This window comes from Cornus florida, unplaced genomic scaffold, assembly GCF_030987335.1.
Source record: "Cornus florida cultivar Cherokee Brave unplaced genomic scaffold, ASM3098733v1 CherokeeBrave_3.0.0_Hap2_Chr10, whole genome shotgun sequence".
Taxonomy (NCBI): Eukaryota; Viridiplantae; Streptophyta; class Magnoliopsida; order Cornales; family Cornaceae; genus Cornus; species Cornus florida.
Window position 1 is genome coordinate 89,089,741 of NW_026775580.1, and position 9,670 is coordinate 89,099,410.

A 9,670-nucleotide genomic window follows, 5' to 3' on the forward strand; every position below is an offset into this window, starting at 1 on the left:
CAAATATGCCCCAACATTTTAATAATCACAACACACCATTTGTTGAAGGAACTAAAACAAAATATATCAACTCACAAAGACACCATTAGTTAGGTGAAGGAATTAGAACAATATATATCAAGTCTCTCCCAAGCAATCCCCCAATTTATTATCCAAAATCACAGGCAATAACACATGGTTTGTTGCTTTAAATATTATTAACCGGCCACTTTCTAGTCAACATTATTTTTTTTATAGTATATATATATATATCATAACCATATATACATATACCAGACCTACCCACCAAATTGAGTCTAAGCAATGGATAGCCATGAGAAGCAAAAAAAAGGAGTGAGGTATGTTTACAGGTTTGGCACCGGAGATCTGAAGCCGGAGTCTGACACGAAAGCAGCAAAGAAAAAGTCCGTTTGGGGACTAAGAAGATGGAAAACTAGTGGAGAAAATGAGCATAATAATGGTGCAGCAAAGGGGATAGAAAATGGAGGGAATGTGGTTATTGAGACAAGAAAATCGTCGGTGTCGTCGTCCATGGAGGGAAGAAAGTCAGTATCTCAGGTGGAAACGAATGTGGCGTCGGTGGCTGCATTTCTTCAGGTGAAAGTCCTTGTTACCGACATGCCAGGGCTCATGCAGGTCCATGCATTCCGGTGTGCTAGGCGAACTTATGATAGTTTGGAGAAGTTTAGCCCTAAACACATGGCATATAACATCAAGAAGGTATGTACGTTACACACATATATATTTTATCACAGTTGCACATATACACACACACATTACATGTAATTAATATTTGTATTTATAATTAATTCTATGTTCATCTTTAGAGTCCTATATATATAAGAAATATTTCACAGCTCAAATATGGCACCAAAAATACTTTTTCCTTTTGTTACATACATACATACATATATATATATATATATATATATATATATATATATGTCTGTGTATTATTACAAGGTAGCTAGACAAAATTTTTGTGATACAATTATTTCCTTGACGTTTCTTTTTGGAATTAAACGCCTAGCTTCTTGAATGATTGAATTAAGTTTGTTCATGGGACTCCCCAAGGATGGAGACAATACGTAGAAGACCTCTGAATCTGGACTGTCTCCTTTCCCTTTTTTTTTTTTTATTATTTATTATTTATTTATTTACATTTTGGTGAAAATGATATGGGACACAAATCTCTTTCTCACACACACACAAACACACCCCCCTCCCTCATGTTGCACATGTGATGTGCATGTTGGGTGACTCTGACCAACACGTGAGAAGATCTCACAAATCTCAACAATATATGTGAATCACTGCCATCTAATCTCTGGATATATATATATCCTTATCTTGACCAAACAGCTTACTATATCGTCCACAATAATTAACTAATTGCACCTTTAATTAAAATAGATATGGTTAAATTCATTCTAAATATTTTTTAAAGAAAAAGTTGAATGTTCGAATCTTATTTGTTTATTTTTTTAATATTTTTACTGCATGAATTCCACACCCTAACCATTTGTATGATAATAATAATGATAATTAGCGACATACAATACTCCTATGATTTAAACTGATCGTGCATGAATAAATGTAAAACTTTCTCTCTCTCAACGTATTAATTTTTGCAGGAGTTTGATAAGGTTTATGGGCCGGCCTGGCATTGTATTGTGGGCTCAAGTTTCGGCTCATTTGTGACCCACTCAACAGGTTGTTTCCTTTATTTTTCAATGGAGAAATTGTATATTTTAGTATTCAAAACAAAAATTCAAAGAGCTTTGGAATGATTATTTATAAGAAAAAAAAAAGTCTTGAGATAATTAATCTTGAAGATTGATGCCAGTGTAAACGTTATCTTTAAGGCTCCGTTTGTTTGGGTGTAAAATATTTTTTAGAAAATATTTTTTTATTTATTTTATGCTGTTTGATTGTCGTAAAATATTTACAAAAAAAAAAATATTAAAATCTAACAAATATACCTTAACGATCAATTTTCAGTACGTTATTTTACACGTCCCGCCCGATGGACTCGACTTCAATCTCGACTTAGACCTCTGCTGAACACCGGATAAGTAAAAATAAAAAAATATTTTACGTCGAAACAAGCGCAGCCTAAAAGTTCTTAATTATAGATTTATAACGTAACATGGATCTATTTATATACATATAGCTAATACGTACTTTTGAGCTAGTTCAATTGTTGGATTGAATGTCTCTGTCATGTTAATTTCAAAAATAAAATTTTATATATATATATATATATATATATATATATATATATATCTTATTAGCACCGCCTTTGACCTAGAAGTTTATGTTAATATTTCACTAATCCAAAAACTTATTTCACTTACTTGATATTTGCATATATATATGACCTACAGGATAATTAAAGTACAAAGTCCATAGTTGCACTGATAAATGACAAGTTCAACTTCTACATTAATTATTGAAGCAGGTAGAAGTTTTTATTAAGGGAAAATTACATATAAATGGAGTTAAAGTTCCATATTTACTTAGAGACTGAGTCAAAGTTCCATATTTCTCTAAAATGGATTGCTGAGGTGGCACATGATTTTTTACTGTTTAAAAAATTATAGTGCCTAAAATGCCCTTCCCTAACAAAAAAGTAATACCTTCAGTTCAAAAAAGTAGTACCTTCAGTTCAAAAAAGTAATACCTTCGGAGAAAAAGTAGTACCTTCGCGGATGTTTAAAAAACATGGTACCTGGACGCCAAAAAGTAGTACCTTCAATTCAAAAAAGTAGTACCTTCGAAGAAAAAGTAGTACCTTCGCGGAAGGGTATTTTAGGCACCACAATTTCTAAACAGTAAAAAACTATGTGCCACCTCAACAATCCATTTTAGAGAAATATGAAACTTTGACTCAGCCTCTAAATAAATATGGAATTTTAACTCCATTTATATGTAATTTTTCCTTTTATTAATGGGTCACCTATATTTCTTCATATTTGTGCAAGATTTACTATATTCTCATGTGGTATGCGACACGATAGAGGTTCGTGCAGGTCAATGAGTTATTTTTCTTTCAATTTTCGTTGCAACAACTTCAATTTCAAGTACTTACAGCAATAAACATATATAATTAAATTAACATTCTAGCAACCACCAACTCTTTTTATTAGTAGTAATTAATTACCAATCATTGTCATAAACAGATTTGTTAACAAATACTCTATTAGACACGCCTTTTTGAGAATAAGGTTATCTTAAATTAAAAGACAAAATATTTTTTTTGAAGTGGATTTCTTAATAGTGATTTACTTGATGTATAAGTTTTGATGGATCGTATATGTAAAATATAAGGAAGTAAGATTTTTTATTTTTTTATATTCGATAAAGATGATAAATTAAAAGGTATAAGCCAAATAATTCACTTTTGAGCCCGGATAAAAAAAAAATTGTGTCCACCTTGGCTTGTATTAGGTCCGATAAACTTCATTTTTTTTGTTACTAAGTAATGTGATAATTTATGATTGAAATAAACATGAGTGATTTTATTATTTTATTATTGAAATAAACAAGAGAGATTTTATCTTTGATTGAAATAAACATGAGAGGTTGGTGCAGGTGAATGAGATTATATGATTTTTGTATTCTAATTGACAAACTGGTTGGGATTATCGTTAATCACGGTGAACTAAGCTAGAGTCAAACAAGGAGCGTTATAAAGACAGTTAATTAGATTCGGTTGAAGAAAAAAGAAAGGGTAGCCCAATAATAATCAAGTATGGTTAATTTCCAGCTGGTTCTCTGAACCTTCCTTCTTGTGTGGTCCCACTGTTGGAATTGGAGTTGGTCGCTGAATGCGCTATATTTTTGGCAGTGTGTGTTTGTGTGTGTCCAAATTAACACATTAATGGAGGGCGGTGGTTTATCTTGCTTCTTGTGACCTACTGGCGGCCATTCTATATGTGAACACAATTCTCATTGGGACCATTCAGAAATGCCTACAATGTATATGTGACTCCATGATTTCTCATTATGTTTCTTATATACAAGTCAAGTGATAGGAGAATGCGAACAAAACATATATACACACACACACACACACATACACATATATATATGCACACATACATAAAGGAACAAATATTGCGACTGGAAATGGTAGATAATTTTAGTAATGTTGCTCAAGTATAACCGACTAGTCCTGTCAATATTTATCACATATAAAGCTTGTTAAATTATAAGAAAACGTTGTTGAATGTGACCCATAAGGCTGAAAGTGTTAAACAATTAGTTTAAATATGTCAATGATTCCGTAATTCAATGGTTGGGTTGTTTTTCATTGTTTTTGAGAATTTGACGTTGAGCTTCTACACCTCTAATTTTTAATATTGTCTTTAAAAAATAAAAAAAAAAAAAACTAATTTAAATATAAATATTGTAAATTTAAATTTAAATTTAAATATTTAGTTGTTTTATACTTCTTGATCGTCTAGCATAACTTCAACTACATGCAAAGGTGAGTAGATTTATTTATTGTGTAAGCCAATAATGCCTTTTGTAGGAATAGTGATCGGGAATCTTAAAATTAACCTCTAATAAGTAGCAAATTTGACATATTTTTGGCCACCTTATCTATATAAATAGTTTTTAAAAAATAATTATTTAACAAATGACAAGTATATTTTTAATGTTTATTCTTTACTTTCTCTCTCTAAATTTCTATCGCTTCACTTCTCTCTTTAAAATTTTACTCATATTCATTTTCTTTCTCAGATGTGCTGCAACCCTCTAAAAATTAACCAACCCTCTAAAAATTAATGCATCTCTTTCTTTCTATGAAATTCTCTCTCAAATTTGAAATGAATTTCTATCTTCTCCATATCTTTGTTCTTCCTATCACCTGCCCATTTGTTTAATATCTCAAATACCTTTAAATTTGTTCCTACTTTACATGGCCACCATCTTGACCCATAACCATCATCATCTCTCTTCTACACATAAACCCAAATCTCTAAAATTCATCAAAATGGGCCTATTCATGTTACTGTAGTTTATTAACTAGGTCTTCTTAAAAGAAACAAAACAACAAAAAAAGAATAAGAAGATGAAAGATTTATCGGTGTAATAAGAACTTATGAATTGATATATGGTGACAAATTGACAATAGAAGAGACATGAGAGATTATTTTGAGAATGAGATTGATAAATTTGAGAAAGAGAAAATGAAAGGTACGTAATAAGTGTAAGCACAAAAACGAGAAAAAGATATCTGAATGTAAACAATAGAAACTAATGTGGCCAATCACGTCAAATTCGGTATTAATTTAGGAATTTCTTTTTGTTCTCCTATCATTACTCTTTTTGGGTAGTTATGCCCTAAGTCACACAGAACAGGAGCGAGAGCGAGAGCGTCAAAGTCTAAATTTTTTGAAAGCAAAATCGTTTTGAGAGCCTCTGTATATTATGTTTAAATAAAATTATATAAGGTCATGACATATATATTTTATATATTTTTTATTTATTTAAATCCATATGCAAATATATTTATTATGATTTATTCCATTAATGATATATATGTAATAAATATGTTAACTTTTCTCACTAATAGATGCATGGTTTATTTGTAATATTCTCCGATTAGGAAGTTTTTTAGTGTTATATTTCCAAACATATATAATTAGTATATATATATATATATATATATATATGGTAGTATAACAATGCTACATAGCTAGGGCACACATTGAGTTTAAGTAATTAATGTATATATTGAGTAATAGTGCAAGTAATAACTGCATATATGGTAGTATAGGTGTTCCATATCATTGGAACTGCAACAAATTTAACTATATAGAGTGAATTTGTATGAAAATCGCGAATTAGGAAAACAAATTCCTAATTAACATTGGCGTGTAGAACTTAAGAGCAAGATCACTTTGGACGAATTGTGTGACTAAGGTTATACCTTAATTAACATAACATAAATGGTGGTAAATGGCTTTCGCACTAATAGGGTAACAATAATGCAAGGATTTTTCACCTCACATATGCATGGTTACCGTACATGATACTATTCAGTGACTGAGCCAAAAAATAAGGTGAGATAGGGATAATAATAATTTTTTTTAATAATTTCAGGAGAACAATAATAATAATATTTATTGGAGTATAATTGAAAAAATCAAATTAACAAGGATATATAAAAAAAAAAAAAAAAAAAAAAAAAATAGGGGTTAATTGCCCCCACTGAACTACATGTAGCTCCGTCCGTGCTATTACTCATCACATAACCGTGCCTAATACAACAGGCAATCAAGGTCGGCTTGAGCCTTAGGCGAGTTAGGTGGTTGCCTAAGGCCCCAGCCAATAAGAAGGCCCCATAATTTTTTATTTCTTTATATATTATAACTTTCCTAAAACAATTATAATATTTCTTTTAATTATTAAACTTTAACGTATAGAGAAATTTGACAATTGGCTTAAAAGATTTCAATTATTATTATTATTTTTTTTTGAGGCCCCCAATTTTTTTTCCTTTATATATTATAACTTACTTTCTTATATTATTAAACCTCAACAAATACAAAATTTAATAGTGTGCTCAAAATATTTCTATCCTTGTATTATCTTCTTCTTCTTCTTCTTCTTCTTCTTTTTTTTTTTTTTTTTTTTTTTTTTTCTCATCCTCATTACATCAGCATGTATACACAGACATTAAAATTAAATATTATATATATATATATATATATATATATAAATATATATATATAAAAGTGAAAATTGGTGAAACTTTTTATATTTTTCTAAGACTCCTATTAATTTTTATTTTATTTTATTTTATTTTTTCTTATTCCTCACATATTTTTTCTCCTCTCTCATTATAAATTTTTTTTCTTCATCTTATCCGAAGTTACAATTTACAATTTCATAATCTCACTCCGTAAGAAGATTTTGAATACACTTATATTCTATTAAAGAATTTATTGGAGCATTAGACCAAATTATTCGAAACAGTTTTTATTATTCTATAACTTAAATTAGTTTATAGTTTTATTAATTTTTGTTATCATAAGATTATATATTTTGTTTATAATTTTTATTTATATTGTTAAATATGACTATTAGAAAGTACATAACCAATTAACTACTGATAGAATTAGAGTTTAAAAAAAATTTAATAATAGGTTTAAAAATAACTAAACAAATCATTAGTATATTAGTAACATAAATGTATAGATAGATTTAAGTAAAATACCACTTTTTTTTTGTGATTTAAGACCTCAAATTGTATTGAGCCGCCCCTAGAGGCAATCCAACTATTTTTAAGAAATATTTGAATATTAACATATGACGCGAGTACCCAATGTTGTAATAATTGTCTCCTAGTGCAAAGAATCACTTCTAAGAAAATTTTCGACAATTGACTAGAATAATTGATCACTTATACAAATATTTTAAAATATCTGTTTAACCATAATGTCAATGGTGAATAGGGACGGATCTATTGTATGCCCAATGGGGGCATTTGCCCCCACTGTTTTTTTTATAATTATTATTATATATATATTTTAATTACTATTATATCCTAATACTTTTAAGATTTTGATATATATATTTATAAAATTATATTATTACCCCCACTAAAATTTTAAAAATTCCGTCATTGCCCCCTTATTTATATTTCTAGATCCATCCCTGTGGTGAACAATGGAGGGTTCGTATGGCTGACGTTGCTATTGTGGAGGGAGGGGAATTTTTAGTTTATTTATTTATTTTTGACCCCTTCACTCTCGCGCATAAATAAGGACATTAAGATGCAACTTGTGAATGATTAAGGATTAAGTTATTAGATTGGAGTGGGGATAGCAAAAACATTGCCGACGACAACTAATTAATAATATTTATGGCCGGTTGCTCGCCGTCTTCTTGGTGGGTTACACATCAAAATTTAGAAAAATATTAAATGAAGACGAAGTTTGTACGTCACTAAGCAAATACACTAGTATCGGCCGCGTATGCATGCGCTGGCACAATTATAAAAAATGATATAGAAATATAAATCGATTCCTTCATCATTGTTGATTATAGTACTCCATTACTGATGCGTTTGTGTGTAGAGATGTTATTTTGTTTTGGACCTCTTTTTTCTTTTTTATTTTTTATTTTTTATTTTTTTCCCGTACAGATGCGAGTTTCAAATCTAGCTATGGGTCTACTTCATAAATCATAATTACCAAAAAATAAAATATAAATTAAATTAAATTAAATTGTACAGTAATTACTATGTACTTAATGCTTAATAGTCATGTTAGCGAAATGCGTGAATGATGGTGGAGGCACTTTCCCAATTGAGGCGGAGTCCTCATTCTTCCTCCATCCCCCTCCTCTTGCTGCATAAAAAAATAAAAAAATGCGACAAGAAGAGCAAAAGTGCAACCGTTGCACATTTGAATAAAGGCCCAGAGAGCAACGAATATAGTCAAAACATTTAGACCACAATCTAGGAGAGACAAGAGTGTCCAAACTATAAGGAATTGAGTAGTTGTTTCATTGAAAACCAAAATCTGTATCAAACACCAGTATACACAAGAATTACATCAAACAAACGAGAGAAACAAATCCAACCCATAGAACAAAAACCATGGAAATGACACGATACACATACATGTGGGTTTGGAACAAACAAGTCTCAGTTCTCAAACATCTAGCTAAATTTTTTGACATATATATATATATTATGTTACCTAGTATCACACCAATAAAAGGCCTAAAATAACAAATTAGAGAAAAAAGAAGCAGCATGCACAAAATGAAACCATCCCATCAATTGTGGATTAATTTCACATCTATGCAGCATATCCCGATGGATCCAAGAAGATATCACACAGTACTATGACCTCCTACGCTTACCTGATTTGGCGGGTTTTTTTTGTTGAGCCACTGGTTTTCCAAACATGCCACCACAACAGCCAGAGACTTTAGGAGAAGGTGGGTCTATTAATTTGGGTTCAACCTTCACCGTCCGATATGATTGTTGTTCTCGAGATTCAACCTTCCCTCCTCCTCCTCCTCCTCCTTCTTCTTTCCCCTTTTCTTGCTTCAATTCTCCAGATATCAACTTGTCATCCCATACCAGTCCTGATGATCCTGATCTTCTAAATGATATTTCTGACCTTTGCAATCCAGCCATCTCTCTCTCTCTCTCCTGATATGATCTAGGGTACCCCTCTCTCTCTCTCTCTCTCTCTCTCCGGCTATGCTGTGATGAGAAATTTGAGTCCAACCATGTGAGTTTTGGAGTTTTACAAGTACATTTAAAGAGAGGGACAGAAGAAAATGACAATTGAAGAACAAGAACAGATGAGGTCAAAATATGGCATCTAAATGTCAAATTACATATTTCTCCCTTGAGATTTATTAACTTAATAATAGTCTCCCCCCTCACTCTCAAAATTGTCACTTGACCACGACCATAATTAATGTTGTCCACCTATATCTATATTACCCACAGCTGAAATTAATGCCTTCATTCTATAATACTCGAGGCTGACTCAATAATAGGGGATTATACAATTTTCTAAGTGAGAAGACTTTTTTAAATAATTAATTTATGGAAAATAATAGTATTATTTATGAAGTTATGAATAATTTCTCTCTCTCTCTCTTCTTTTTTTTTTTCCCTCCGGATAATGGC

The 9,670-nt window shown here is 30.7% G+C and overlaps 2 protein-coding genes across 2 annotated transcripts; one reads left to right on the forward strand and one right to left on the reverse strand.

The window, feature by feature from the left end:
• LOC132279938 (uncharacterized) lies at positions 1 to 1,921 on the forward strand. The gene is made up of 2 exons (XM_059782011.1): positions 1 to 720; positions 1,635 to 1,921. The coding sequence occupies exons 1-2, from the start codon at positions 304 to 306 to the stop codon at positions 1,788 to 1,790; spliced, it is 573 nt and encodes a 190-aa protein (XP_059637994.1). The 5' UTR covers positions 1 to 303; the 3' UTR covers positions 1,791 to 1,921.
• Positions 1,922 to 8,265: 6,344 nt separating this feature from the next.
• On the reverse strand, positions 8,266 to 9,166 carry LOC132278100 (MAPK kinase substrate protein At1g80180-like). The gene is made up of 2 exons (XM_059779923.1): positions 8,887 to 9,166; positions 8,266 to 8,366 (listed from the first exon to the last, which is right to left on the reverse strand). Exons 1-2 carry the CDS (start codon positions 9,164 to 9,166, stop codon positions 8,266 to 8,268), a joined length of 381 nt encoding a protein of 126 aa, XP_059635906.1.
• Between the last annotated feature and the right edge of the window lie 504 nt (positions 9,167 to 9,670).

What these genes read in the sequence shown, in the direction of transcription:
- LOC132279938 (XM_059782011.1), top strand. Translation starts at nt 304, where the DNA reads ATGGATAGCCATGAGAAGCAAAAAAAAGGAGTGAGGTATGTTTACAGG. An exon ending in TGGCATATAACATCAAGAAG is followed by an intron (nt 721 to 1,634) that starts GTATGTACGTTA and finishes TAATTTTTGCAG; the next exon opens with GAGTTTGATAAGGTTTATGG.
- LOC132278100 (XM_059779923.1), bottom strand. Translation starts at nt 9,166, where the DNA reads ATGGCTGGATTGCAAAGGTCAGAAATATCATTTAGAAGATCAGGATCA. An exon ending in AAAAAAACCCGCCAAATCAG is followed by an intron (nt 8,367 to 8,886) that starts GTAAGCGTAGGA and finishes TTTTTTATGCAG; the next exon opens with CAAGAGGAGGGGGATGGAGG.